Source organism: Ostrea edulis, chromosome 2, assembly GCF_947568905.1.
Source record: "Ostrea edulis chromosome 2, xbOstEdul1.1, whole genome shotgun sequence".
NCBI classification, from domain to species: Eukaryota; Metazoa; Mollusca; class Bivalvia; order Ostreida; family Ostreidae; genus Ostrea; species Ostrea edulis.
This window is the reverse complement of record NC_079165.1, coordinates 28,399,707-28,414,981: the sequence shown is the minus strand read 5'-3', so window position 1 is coordinate 28,414,981 and position 15,275 is coordinate 28,399,707. Positions and strand designations below refer to the sequence as shown.

Genomic DNA, 15,275 nt, shown 5'->3' with positions numbered 1-15,275 from the left:
ACGAGATAATAAGTCGTGCGCACGAGATATTATGTCGTGCGCACGAGATATTATGTCGTGCGCACGAGATAATAAGTCGTGCGCACGAGATATTATGTCGTGCGCACGAGATATTATGTCGTGCGCACGAGATAATAAGTCGTGCGCACGAGATAATAAGTCGTGTGCACGAGATATTATGTCGTGCGCACGAGATAATAAGTCGTACGCACGAGATATTATGTCGTGCGCACGAGATAATTTTTGCCTAGTATCTTTTAAAAAAAAAATTCTGTGTCCTAAATATACCATCGTATGAAAGCGTTCAAATATTTTAATAGATTATTACTCATTATGGTTTTATTTTCATGGAGAAATAATAAATCGTGTACATGGCGAAATTAATACAAACGCGATAAAACTCGTAACACTTATAAAGAATACAAAAAAGAGAAGGACAAACACAAATACTTGGAGATACCAGAGGTGGGATCAGATGCCTAGGAGGAGTAAGCATCTCCTGTCGACTGGTCACATCCACCGTGAGCCCTATATCTCTATCTTGTAAACGGAGTAATAATTAATCAAAATCAGTGCGCCAAAAAAGGTCTCAATTGGTAACAAACATGTCAGACAGGATTTTAGCCAATGGCAGTTCGTATGGTAACGACCATAAAATTTGCGAAATGCTGGCTTCATGATACATGAGATACAGTTCAAATTACAAAAACATCCATAAGAGAAATCTTACACACAAAAAACCACACACACAAAAGAAACAAAATCCATATACTAGTTTCTTCAAAATGTAAGCTGAAGTATATAACCGGTAGCTAATATATCAAAACTAAAATATTGTGTCCATTCCAAAAAATTTCCTTGGCAGCGGTGGGATTCGAACCCACGCCTCCGAAGAGACTGGTGCCTTAAACCAGCGCCTTAGACCGCTCGGCCACGCTACCTGGTTGTGTCATAAATAGAGCGCGGTAAGCTATATACAAACAGATAAAGTTAAAGGTATTGTATGTAACTTCTGTTTTGTGTTGCAACACTCGGCGAATATTGCATCAGGGTGTTACATCCAAAGTTCATTTCTTACACTTAAATTAGATACTGTAAATTGTTTTCATTCCATGGTGCTAAAATTTCTTAATTTTGTTTTACAAGGGCTCATTGTAATGTTTTTAATTTCTTGTGATAGGAAAATGATTTTTTTTAAAATTCTGATTATGAAAGCATTGAAATATTTTGATATATAACTCACTAGAGGTTTATTTTTGCGGGAAAATAAAAAATTGGAAACACAGTGAAATTAAAACCATCGTGTTAATTTCTAAATTTACATTATGAAAACATGAAGATAACGAACAGTGATCAATTTAATAACTCCCATAACGAATACAAAATTAGACGTAGGGCAAACACGGACCCTTGGACAAACCGTAGGTGGGATCAGGTGCCTAGGGGGAGTATGTATCCCCTGTCGACTGGTCACACCCGCCGTCAGTCCTATATCTCAATCGGGTAAACGGAGCAATCCGTACTCAAAATCAGTATGTAAGGAACTGCCTCTATTGCTAAGAAACATGTCAGACAGAATTTGACCCAATGACAGTCTGTATGGTGATTAGAGCGTTATAATGACCATATCTATTCCTAAATGCTGACTAATGATACATGAGGTATAGTTCAAATTACAAATTCATGCACAGAGAAAGATGAAACAGAGTTCTTACAAGAAAGAAATAAAATACAGATTTCGCTCGCTTCAAAATTAAAACAAGAATTAACCAGGTGTATATCACCGGTAGCTAATTAAGGATCAGTTAGGAGGACAGACCCTTCTAGGTATTTTCGACACCCAAATATTGTGTGTCCATTCCAAAAACTTCCATGGCAGCGGTGGGATTCGAACCCACGCCTCCGAAGAGACTGGTGCTTAAAACCAGCGCCATAGACCGCTCGGCCACGCTACCTGCTTGTGTCATTAATAGAGCGCGGTAAACTATATACAAACAGATAAATTTAAAGGTACTGTATGTAACTTCTGTTTTGTGTTGCAACACTCGGCGAATATTGCATCAGGTTGTTTCATCCACAGATCAAGTTCATTTATTACACTCAAATCAAATACTGTCAGCTGTTTTCATTTCACAGTGCTACCATTTCATGATATCTATTTACAAGGGCACAATCGCAATGGTTTAAATTTCATGCGATAGGAAACTCTTTTAAAACTCAGGGCTGGGTTTCACAAAACTATCTTAATTAAGATATGACAGTTTTGTGAAACATCTACATGTATGATGGATCTTATGACAAATTTTAGTCTTAAGACAGATCTTACTCGTATAATAGTTTTGCCCCCAGATTATGAAAACATTAAAATATTTTAATAGATTATTACTCACTATGGGTTGATTTTCGTGGGGAAATAATAAATTGTGAACATGGCTAAATTAAAACAAACGCGATAAATCTCATAACACCTATAAAGAATACAAAATAAGAGTAGGACAAACACGAATATTTGGACATACCAGAGGTGGGATCAGATGCCTAGGAGGAGTAAGCATCTCCTGTCGACTGGTCACATCCACCGTGAGCCCTATATCTCGATCTTTTAAACGGAGTAATAATTAATCAAAATCAGTGTGCCAAGAACGGTCTCAATTGTAACAAACATGTCAGACAGCATTTTACCCAATGACAGTTCGTATGGTTACCATACGACCATAAAATTTGCGAAATGCTCACTTCATGATACATGAGATACAATTCAAATTACAAAAACATGCATCAGAGAAATATTACCAAAAAAGCAAGAAAATAGAAGAAGCAAAATCCATATACTATTTTCTTCAAAATGAAAACTGAAGTATATAACCGGTAGCTAATTATCAAAACTAAAATGTGCCCATTCCAAAAATATCCTTGGCAGCGGTGGGATTCGAACCCACGCCTCCGAAGAGACTGGTGCCTTAAACCAGCGCCTTAGACCGCTCGGCCACACTACCTGCTTGTGTCAATAATAGAGCGCGGTATGCTATATACAAACAGATAAATTGAAAGGTATTGTATGTAACTTCTGTTTTGTGTTGCAACACTCGGCGAATATTGCATCAGGTTGTTTCACCCACAGATCAAGTTCATTTATTACCCTCAAATCAAATACTGTCAGTTGCTTTCATTCCACAGTGGTAAAATTTCACGATATTTTTTTTTTGCACGGACACAATCGCAATGGCCTAAATTTCACGTGACAGGAAAATCATTTAAAACTCAAATTATGAAAGCATTCAAATATTTTTATTAAAACATTTTTGTTATGTAATTCTTTGTTATTTTAGGTTTTTTATACAGAAGAAAGTCCACTTGTATTTAAAAAGTTACCTGTAGGTGTCCAATAAGGTGACAATTACTGTCCATTAGTTTTAATAAAGGACAGATACTGTCCGTTCTTGAAAATAATGGACGGTAATTGTCAACTTATTGGACAGTGTCATGTAAACCCAGTAACTTATTAGACGTCTACAGGTAGCCTGAAAATAAGAGGAAGACAATACATTTACAAACTGCTTCATACTTACATATTTTATCGAAAGTAGATATTAACAGCAAACTAACAACTCAACGTTAACTTTATGACAAACGGGATGATTTCAACTTCTCCATCGTCAACTTCCCATATTTATGCAGCAATATTCTATTATCACCTGCATATGGTGTTTACATCTCTCAACTGATTCGATACGCAAGAGCGGGATGATTTCAACTTCTCCATCGTCAACTTCCCATATTTATGCAGCAATATTCTATTATCACCTGCATATGGTGTTTACATCTCTCAACTGATTCGATACGCAAGAGCGGGATGATTTCAACTTCTCCATCGTCAACTTCCCATATTTATGCAGCAATATTCTATTATCACCTGCATATGGTGTTTACATCTCTCAACTGATTCGATACGCAAGAGCTTGTTCTGCGTATGATCAGTTTTTAAATCGAAGTAGGCTACTGACAAACAAGTTGATGGTGCAGGGGTTCCAACAGTTTCGTTTAAAATCAGCATTTCGCAAATTTTATGGTCGTTTTAACGATCTAGTTTGCCAATACAACCTATCATTAGGTCAAACGCTGTCTGACGTGTTTCATGGCAATTGTTAGGTCGTTCTTGGCACACTGATTTTGACTACGGATAACTCTGTTTACCTGATCAAGATATAGGGCTGACGGCGGGTGTGACCGGTCGACAGGGGATGCTTACTCCTCTTCGGCGCGCCTGATCCCACCTCTGATATATCCAGGGTTCCGAGTTTGCCCAACTCTATATTTTGTATTGCTTATAGGAGTTATGAGATTGATCACTGTTCGTTATCATCGCCTTTCATTTGTCAAAGAGATTCAAATTTAATTTTAAATTTCCTACAAGTAATAATCAACACTGATATATTTCCCCTAAGTAGAATTATCTGCTCCAACTTTAAGATTCACAATTTTTAAAATCCCATTGGTCATTATTATATCGCAACAAAACTTAAATTTGAAAGACATATTTCCTTGCTGTATTTGAATTTTGCTGGATCCAGAAGCACATTCCGAAACTTCTTCACAACTTTTTTTTTTATGTTTCTTCATTAGCATATTCTAATTCTGAATTATTTTTGCTTTCATGAATAATTTCATTTCACAAGATGGGCGTATTGGGTTCTCCTGGCTGGCGTTAATGATTTCCTCATCCAATATATTCGAAAACACATTGCTTTTCGGATCAAAATTTGGCTCCATAACTTTCTCAATCTCCATATCCAGAATATAACACTCGTTAAGATAGTATTCGGATTACTTTCATTAAAATCCTAAATTTTTGATTGCAACAAAAATACCCCCCCCCCACCACCACCACCACCACCAGAGGAAGACTTGTTGATATGGGTCAGTACTATATTGAGTGAGTGAATATAAAACCTGCAGTATAAGACACCTTTGTTTCCTTACCTGACACTGTCCAACAAGTGAACAAAAGAAACAGACTTCTACACAAGACTGGTTATATTGTCAGACTATTCAAAAATAGCTTTATTCAAAATTATCATTGTCAATAGGTCTACCTGAGCTTGCCCATTATTAGAACAAAAGATACAATGTTTTAAGTAGGATATAAGCCTCAAACTGTCCATTACAGGCCTCGATCAGTTCTTTCTCTCATAGAATGGACAGTTTTTGGCTTATATCCTTTACATAGATTACTACTCACTACAGTTTTATTTTCGTGGGAAATGATAAATCGCTAACATAGCGAAATTAAAAACAACGTGATCAATCTCATATAGAATATAAAATAAGAGTAGGACAAACACGGATACTTGGACATACCAGAGGTGGGATCAGGCGCCTAGGAGGAGTAAGCATCCTCTGTCGACTAGTCCAAGCAGAGTATTCCATAGTAAGAATTAGTGTGTAAAGAACGGCCTTAATTGTTAACAAACATGTCAGACGACATTTGACCCAATGACAATTTGTATGGTAACGACCATAAAATTTGCGAAATGCTGATTTATGATACATGAGGAACACTTCAATTTACAAATGCATGCATAAGAGAAATCTTACCCAAAAAAGCAAGAAAATAGAAGAAACGAATTGCACATGTTATTTTCTTCAAATACATTTGCCCATTATTATGTGTCCATTCTAAAAATATACTTGGCAGCGGTGGGATTCGAACCCACGCCTCCGAAGAGACTGGTGCCTTAAACCAGCGCCTTAGACCGCTCGGCCACGCTACCTTGTTGTTTACTCGTTATGCGTGGTAAACACTAAATGATAATTAAATACACACGGATATACAGGTACGCAGTATGTACCGTTGTACGTTGATGTTTTACCGCTCAGATCTGGAAGAAGGGCAACCTCCAGTAAGGCAAATAAAAATAAACAAATAAATAAAAGGATTAAACGAAAAATATATTGATAAAAGGGTTGATAAATATTTTTGTTTTTATAAATCTGTAATGTGTACATGTAGAGAGGCATTTGATGTACAAACACATCAAGGTAGTGAATACGATATACTGAAGTTTAACGGAAAGTAATGATAAAATTGGAAAGATTGAAGACAAGTGGGGGTGGTTTTTTTCGGTGGAATTTTGTGAAATAATCGCAATAAGCCAAAAAGTAAACATATACCACGCCACTGCCCAAGGGCAGTACTAAGATGTTTAGTTTACGGTTCCACTACAGCTTCTATTCGTGACATTACCAATCTATTGGTCTTTGGAGGGTATGTATATTAAAGCCGTAAGAAAAAGTTATTCTGTATGACGGTATAAGTAATCTAAATCTTTAAGATTTTGTTTTTGTGCATTTCATGTTCAAAACATTTGGTCAAATAATTAAGGAAGTCATAGTTCTTATCCGCATCTGAATTTTAGCCAAACTTCGTGTGGAAGCAATAACAGCGAGTAAAGTCGAGACAGATGTATAGTTTATGCCAACATTTCAACGAAAAGAATATGTTTTTATTTATAGAATATAAACTCATCAGTGATAACGCATACCTAAAAACAGGACGATTAATATGCCTGCAGGCTTTCAAAGTCATCTGATCTGTTCTGATCTAGAAAGACGACGAAATAGCAAAGGTTTCAACATTGAACTCTGAAAATTGTGCACAAATTACAAGAATTATAAATATTAGAAGACACGTGACACATTCCGTAAGTATTACAGAAGGGCACGTTTTCATCGACTACTTAGGACGTGGGATGGCGATACACGGACGGTGTGGAACCCCGCCAGGATGGTACGCTTCCCTTACGCTTATAGACAAAAAATGTTTATTCGAAACAACCTTCAGTAATTCTGATTTCAGTTGTAAATTGGTATTCTTTTATTTTTTTTAGATTTATGATATTTCAATTTTAAATTTTTCATTTTCATTAAGGAAATATATTTTATTTTTGAAAATACAAATTTGTACATGAGGATATGATTTGCAAGCTTCACGCCGGCATAGTTTTCTTGACAAGTATGCCGGTTACGAAAGGTATGTTGGTGTGAAGCTTTGCAGTTCATGTCGTCATGTATTTTCAAAACTGAAATTTATTTGATATATCTATATTTTACTTCCCTGTCTGTCGGAATTCCCAGCCCTAAAAGTAGACGCACTATTCATACGCGCATTGTTCACAACAACAGGCGCATTCATGAGGAAATGGCTATCATTACAATAGGTAAATATATCAAGGGCGAAAACATTGGAGATGTAAATATTTACTATACAGTTAAACAATACCAGAGATTACTTTTAACAATAAAATCATCTACTTGTTCCACATCTTGATAAACAAAATGGGTGATATGAAATCTCTGACCTCATTTCCGACGTGTTATCGGATTATAAAAATCACTGTTTATTTAGGATTATATATCTTTTTGTTATGAGATCTAAACCATTTTCCACTATCTAACATGTAAACATTATGTGTAGAAATATCCATGACATATGTAGATACAATGTAATTCTCGTCTAACTTCTAGATTACATATAAATCATCTGTGATGTAAATATTCTGACATGTTGAAGGGCGAAGCAGGTTTAATTCATATGATCTTAATCTAACTTCTGACCTTGAGAAGGTGAACCTAAATCTTCCGGCCTTGAAGATTAATTTAATGTCTTTGAGGGTTAAGTTATCTGACGTTTTGGGTGTGATCTATAGACTACGTTCAATTATCTGTGATCAAAATTTTCTACTATTTTGAATTATCTGTGATATAAATTTTTCACTATTTTGAATTATCTGTCATCTATTTCTTTACTTCTAACATTGAGGACGTGACCTTAGACTATTTTGAATTATCTGTGATTTAAATCTTTGATTATTTTGAATTATCTGTGATCTAAATCTTTGACTACGTTAACTCATCTGTGATCTAAACATTAATGTTGTGACGTCAAATTACGTTCAATATTATCTGTGATCTAAACATTAATGTTGTGACGTCAAATTACGTTCAACATTATCAGTGATTTAAACATTAATGTTGTGGCGTCAAATTACGTTCAAATATCTGCAATCGAATCTCACTCGTTCTTTTCCGTAACAGGAAACATTTATTTGCTATTACGGAAATAATTGAGTAGTTACGACTGAATTATCTGTGATCTAAATCTTACTTCTGACGTTCAGGAAAGCGGCAGTGGCGGCCCAGCCCTCGGAATTTTCGGCCCTGCAGGAAAATACTCCTTGGTCCTTATCCGTCACGTTATTAATCACCATGGTAATAATTCCATCAATAGAATAGTCAAACTCGTACCGCTCGTCCTTCGTGATATTGCGGCCATCTTTGAACCACTGTATGGTAGGCCGGGGATATCCGATCACTCTACATTCGAACCGCTGACACCCGCCCAGCGCCGCCCGAGTTTTCTCAGGCATGTCTGTCGAGGTGTATTATATAGGTCTGGAAAGAGAAGAAATTTCATATAAAATGCGAAAGCAAGTATTTGACGATTTTACCACTGGATTAAGTGTCTTGGTTTCATTTGTCCGCGGGGATCCGGGTTAGAATAGCTCCTCATTACCCCCTTGCTTGTCGTAAGAAGCGACTAAATGTGGCGGTCCTTCGGATGATATCGTAAAAATCGAGGCCTTGTGTCGCAAAAGTGTGGCACGTTAAATATCTCCCCTTGCTCAGAGGCCGTAAGCGTCGAGCATAGGCCTAAATTTTGCAGCCCTTCACCAGCAAAGGTGACGTCTCCGTATGAGTGAAAAATTCTCAGAGGGACGTTAAACAGTATATAATCAATCAATCAATCTTGATTTCATGTTAATATTATTTTTTACATTTTGTTTGATGTTTACGCAGAAGAGAAACAAAAGTGTACAATATACAAATTGTTGCATTCAATCAATCAAACTGTTACGAGACTGCAGGCTTGAAAACCTATCTCTGAGGCCAGTTTGTGTGGTGAAATTTGCAAAAAGGGATCGACTTTCAAGATTTTTAAGACAGAATAACTCCGCTGACAATGTTGAGATAAAACAACACTTTTTTCAGATATGTCAAAGTTTAATGTTTTGTAGGTATACAACAGTTAGAATTTTAGCTAGGAATAGATGGGTTTCTTTATCGAGTGTCTGATTTTTATTTGGGTTTTAATGCCGTATCGTAAGACTCACAGACAATTACATCGCTTGGGTTTAAAGAGGTAGGGTTTACAATTCTAAATATAGGGTACTCAAGCTCGCCACTGAAAAAAAAAATAATAAACCAAATGGTATAAAACTATAGTCTGTATTCGTATATATTCTTCAATAGTAAATTCGAATACTCGTGATATAATTCCCTGCAGTATCTCCGATTGGTCGTGGAAAATGCTCACGTACTGTACCACACGGATGTTTGTGTAAGCGTACACAATAAATTTCCTAACAATGTCTGTAGTTCTAAATGTTTCCATTAAAGTTTTGAGAACTTACAGCATTAAATAAACAAACTCCAATGTAAATATCATAAAACAACATTATAGTTGTCCAAAGTATGCTAGAATTACAAAATTAAGGATTTTTTTTGGGGGGGGGGGGGCTTATATTGTAATCGCATTTAAAGTGAGAATGGATGACATAAAATGGTGACTCAAGATGCAAAACTGATTAATAAAACGAAACGCATGTATAGTACATACTGCCTTTAGATAATATAAGAGAATATTTCACGTCCTGAATTGAAACAGACGAACAGTAAGATAATCCCCTCTCAGCTGGGATTTTTTCCAGTTTGGTTATCGCCTTTCATCAGTGCGCGTTATACAGCTCCGGATGTGTAATGAACTTTTTTTTTCTGTTGTTTTATATCATCACCGGAGTAACATTGATGTTATAAAATTTGTCCGTTGGGCAGAGGTGCTAAGATATTTATACATAGCGTTCCAAGCTATGTTTTAAGACGGATTAGAGCTAGAGTATTTCAGATATCTATTACGTAAAACCCATGTCACGGTGACATTTCACACATGGCCAGACCCCAGTTTCCAACTCCGTTAGATGGCGCTGTTGTGGGTACCAATCAACGGCGACGTCTACAATGTATTTTATCTATACAACTCAAAATTCAGGTTTCATCTTAGAAAACATCCCCGAGACTTTCCGAACATGTGTTGAGGATCTGTTCCTAGAATACACCTTTAAAACAAGAGACACATAGGCCTCATCGCTCACCTGAGTCACCTTGGCCAATATTTAAATAGTTTTTCTACATATTAACATGTAAACTTTTCTGGTCCAGTGGTTCGTGAGAAGAAGATTTTAAAAGATTTTCCCTATAAATTCGCATGTAAAACTTTGATCACCTATTGTGGACCCATTCTATCCCTGGGGACCATGATCTGAACAAACTTGAATCTACTTTATACCAGGGAGCATTTAGGTAAATATCTACTCTTATGGCCCAGTGGTTCTTGAGAAGAAGACTTTTAAAGATTTTCCATATATATTCGCATATAAAACATTGATCGCCTATTGTAACCCCACCCTATCCCTGGGGTCATGATTTTAACAAACTTGAATCTCCACAATGTCAGAAAGCTTTCGTGGGAATTTCAGCTTTCCTGCCCCAGTGGTTCTTGAGAAGAGGATTCTTAAATGACCCCACCCTATTTTTGCATTTTTGTATTTATCTCCCCTTTAAAGGGGGAATGGCTCTTCATTTGGAGAGAGAGAGAAAAAAAAACACCGTAAATTCCCTTCACCAAAAGATGATTTGTACCAAATTTGGTTGAAATTGGCCCAGTGGGTCTGCAGGAGAAGTCGAAAGTATGAAAAGTTTACAGACAGACGGACAGATATCCCCTACTGTGGCCCCATCTTACCCCCGGGGACCATGATTTTTACAAACTTGAATCTGCATTATGTCAGGAAGCTTTTGTAACGGGTGATCAGAAAAGCTCACTTGAGCTTTCAGCTTAGGTGAGCTAAATAGACAAATCTGAAGACCCTTTTTGAAAGCCTAAATAAATTTTGCTAGATAGGCAAACGCCATTGCTGAATTCTGGTGCATTTGCGTGGCCTTGTTGATATAAGTAATTATTAAGCTTTACTATCAATGATAGATAAAATAATGACATTAACTACGCCAATGTTTCAAATATTACGTAATGTGGACGTACGAAATATCAGCTTTGATTACGAAGATCTAAAATAAGCGTGCGTTAAATCTCCATTACACTACCTAAAGCCTTCCCAATGTCGATGCTTATCTGTTAAATTGAATGACTCTAAATAACTTTTTCGTCATTTCTTCTCTCTAGAATCTTATCCTGACATTGGTTTACCTTCAAAATCAACTTTTATATCACTAGAACATCAGCTGTATCAGATTCGTGTAAACATTGCCTATTTTTAACTTTCAACATCTTGTGTGAGCTACAAATGTTTAGTAAAAGGTGTTTTTTTGTTTTCTTTCGAAACAAAATCTAAAATAGAAGTTCATTTTTTGTTCATATGATGCTGTAAGCAGATTGTCAATACTCTAATGTCAATGTTATGTTTCTATATTATTTCACAAATGCAGCATATGACAGAAATAGAACACGGATTCTTGCGATCAAAATAACATTGCTGATCGCTGTATAATGGTATATTTCGCCCCGTTTTATTTTCGTCTTTTTCGCTCTAATTCTAAATCTTAAATTCACTCGTTACTTTAACGTAACAATAATCGGTTTAGGGTGATTGGTTGGTGTTTCCCGTCCCTTCGAGGATATCTAATCCCCGGCTACACAAAGCTGATGGGTCATGTACATTTTGGTAAGAGCTTGTTCTGGACCATTTATAGCAGTTAGTGTTTTACCTCCTCTGAACGACCCGCGACTCTCATTTCTAATTCTGAGCCGGCAAGTTCAAGTTCATTTATTCTCTCAAAACCACAATCATGATGCACGAGAACAACACATTTTTACATATGTATGTATATACACATGAAATTGGTCAGAGGTACAAGAAAACAAAAGGTAATAAAAATCATGAAGGAAAGGCTAATTCATAAATCATTATAATAAACAAACATAGCTACAGTCCACTCCACTTATATTGAAGTCGGTTATATTGAAATATCTGTTATATTGAAGTTAAAATAAATCCCCCAGTAGCAATATTTGTGTAGTTCAGCATTGGTTATATTGAACTTTGGATATAATGAACAATTCAGGTCGGTCCCCTGGATTTCATTATATCAAGAGTTGACTGTAATTCATAAATCATTATAATAAACAAACATAGCTTCTTCTTTTTTTAGCGATTTGACATCTGATTTTGACAAAGTTCTAAAAATTGGTACAGAAACAGCCACTGTCTATTCTAACATCTCATATCTGGCACGCCCAGGGTTCGAACCCACAACAGTCCGATCACGAGACAAGCGGTCATATAATACAAACAAAATAAACATACCTATTACTTGTATCATGTAAGTTCACTTCATTCTTTTTTTTATCAGCAAAGGTGTATTTATCGAAAATAAAACACGATGAAACAGAACAGGTTTATTACTTACAAAACCTCAGGAAATGTAAAATCGATAGAGAGTGTTGAAGCACATTTTTGTACAAAATGCAATATTTAGAAAACTGTTTATCGTTGCCTTCGCCAAATGTATTATTGTATTATTTATTTTTGCCAAGGGCATTCACGACAATGGGTCGTTGCTTCGTATAAAAAAAAGGAAAGATAATGTTCACCTATGCATAAAAGCAAAGTTATATTTGTTTGAAGCACAGTTTCAACAGAAAGAGTGTACCCGATAAATCGTTCCATCTATACATCTAATACATGTACTTTGATCTTGATGAGTATAAACAAAATAGTGTAGTTTATGTAAACAAAAAATCAATTTGTACTATTGAAATTGTTAACGTTGATAGGAAACATTCTACATTTTCATTTGAAAGAAATATTTTCTTATATTCATATATTACACAAATCGAGGCGTCAGTGTAACTGCACAATCATGAACAAACACCATTCATGAAAGTACCTTCTAACGACAGATTTAAGTATTTTAAAAGAGCTAAACTTTTTTGTATAAGAAAAGATAATAAACACACATATTTTAACACACCTTAACTTTTGCTTGAGATTATGATACATTTTTCTTTCAAAGTTCAACTGCTTACTTGTATTGAACAGAAATAACTCCGCCGGTGAATACCATGAACACCAGTAGCCAAGTGCCAGGGAAAAAAAGCCAGGATGTGTTTGATATTTTCAATTTGTATTGATATAAATACACGCTTCCTCCCAAAACTTGCCTGAGCACACCTCTGCAACCTGTCTGAAGATCTGACGTAGAACCGCACACTAGCACTCTCTGTGTAGTATAGCAATAAGACGTTACATAAGCTCCACAGGAGCCGCAATATTGTTATTCTATCTGTGGATTCAATTAAAAGAGGAGTTAAATGGAAATTACATATCAATTACTCCCCTTTAATGATTTCATGTCCGTTGAACGGGTTTTTCTTCTTCTTAATTTGTACACTTTTTGTGTGTTCTAATTATCTTGATGCTAGACACAGGTTCATCGTTTTTCTGGATTTACAGAATTTCGGAGAAGAAATATTGTTCTGTTAAAGTTCATGCCGGCATTTTATTGAAGGATAAGCACATGCATTGCATTTCAAGTTCTTATCAATGAAAATAGGCAGTTTACACACGGTGGAATGAAGACGCCGTATGTGTTTATTAATGCACGTGCCAAACATCCATTCATATATTCTAATGATTTCTAAGGTACTTAAACCGATAGAGAGAATCATTATCTCTATTTATCAAGTGTAATCTTTTGTGACGAGGGTTATGATGTCATGGTTTAAGGCGCTTCAAGAGGAGGAAACCAATTTGACATTTGAGAAGCAAAAACAGAGCACTTAGATGTGTATTCGATTTCACAGAAAAGTAACAAGCCCTGTGTTGTGTTGATATTGCGAATGAGCTTCAATTCCCCAAAAATCTCGTTTCCATATGATTCATCTAAATGTAAATAAATATATAGACACTGTTTTCATACTTAAACATCTAAACCGATTACATTTATTTAAAGAAATAAAATTTCATTTTTGGAAAATGCATGAGGGCATGTTACGCCAACATACTTCACAGCGCTTCCTGAAGTACAGCTGGCGTGAAGCGTTGCAGTTCATACTCTTATGCATGTACTTTCAAAATTGGAATTTATTTTCTATTCTTACATTCTATTTTCATTTTCGTCGGAATTCCCAGTCGTTACAATAGACGCACTATATACTAATCAAGATTCATACGCACCTCGTTCACATCTGCATCGCATTCATGAGAAAATGGTTATCATTACCATTGGAAATGTAGATATTTACACGTTAAAGACTGCAGTGTGTATGTAATCTTAGATCGATGGCGATAATTGCATTGTAGTGTTATGCGTTTTGTTAAGGGGTATGCTCCTCGGAGTTTAGACATTGTGTAATTCCGATCTCAACTTCAAAGATCACTTTAGAACGCATAATCCTTACTTCACAAGTCCCTACCCTAAATTCTGGAAGTGCACTGCATACCACAGTTTGCAAGGACTACATTTTGTTTTGTTCCGCGGTCAGCTGAAAAGTGTCGACATCCTGCTTTTTCCGTTAGTTCTCTTTTCGTCACAAAAAAGTAGTACTTTTTTTTTAATGTACACATATGATACACCTTTTTTAAAACGACGAAAAAAGCAGATTTTGGTGGTGGATTTCACTAAATGATTTATTATTCAGACACAAATAATGCTAAACTTCAATTCATTATTCGGGAACAAATAATACAAAACTTCAATATCTGACAACCGCGAGCCCCTATGACAAGAAAGCATATAAGGAGAGCAACGAGTGTTAACCGAATTGAATTACGCACTGTTTTATGGTTTTCTTTGTTTGTTTTGTTGGTTGGTTTTGTTTTTTTTTAAGTTTTTTTTATTTTATTTATTTATTATTATTGTTTATTCATTTGGTCACGGTGCACCTAGAATTATATTTATTGAATACATACTTATAATTGAATACATGAAGTGACAGGACATTACGGATCAGCAATGCATGGCTAGACCTTGTGTATTTCCTGCTTCAATCTGCCTTGTTTACATATTGATTAAACTTCAAGCTTTTTCAAATCTCATGCTTTCATTGAAACCATAATCTCTTAGATAAACTTCTGTTTATTTTATTTTTGTACGATATTACTGATGTATATAATAAGCAGATGAGAGGTGCCTCTGTTCCA

The 15,275-nt window shown here is 35.7% G+C and overlaps 1 protein-coding gene and 4 non-coding genes across 13 annotated transcripts in view; all 5 read right to left on the bottom strand.

The window, feature by feature from the left end:
- Positions 1-13,714, bottom strand: part of LOC125682276 (twitchin-like) — a 146,771-nt gene extending 133,057 nt beyond the window's left edge. For all 9 annotated transcript variants that reach the window (XM_056153684.1, XM_056153687.1, XM_056153685.1 and 6 more), the window contains exons 1-2: positions 13,160-13,714; positions 8,165-8,451 (exon numbers count right to left, since the gene is read on the bottom strand). In XM_056153684.1, the coding sequence (XP_056009659.1) occupies positions 8,165-8,426 (262 nt within the window). In that variant the 5' untranslated portion in view covers positions 8,427-8,451; positions 13,160-13,714. The remainder of the gene's footprint in view (positions 1-8,164; positions 8,452-13,159) is intronic.
- On the bottom strand, positions 860-941 carry Trnal-aag (transfer RNA leucine (anticodon AAG)). The gene has a single exon. It is a non-coding gene; the product is annotated as a tRNA-Leu (tRNA).
- Trnal-aag (transfer RNA leucine (anticodon AAG)) lies at positions 1,874-1,955 on the bottom strand. The gene has a single exon. It is a non-coding gene; the product is annotated as a tRNA-Leu (tRNA).
- Positions 2,915-2,996, bottom strand: Trnal-aag (transfer RNA leucine (anticodon AAG)). Its single transcript has one exon. It is a non-coding gene; the product is annotated as a tRNA-Leu (tRNA).
- On the bottom strand, positions 5,690-5,771 carry Trnal-aag (transfer RNA leucine (anticodon AAG)). The gene has a single exon. It is a non-coding gene; the product is annotated as a tRNA-Leu (tRNA).
- Positions 13,715-15,275: the final 1,561 nt, after the last annotated feature.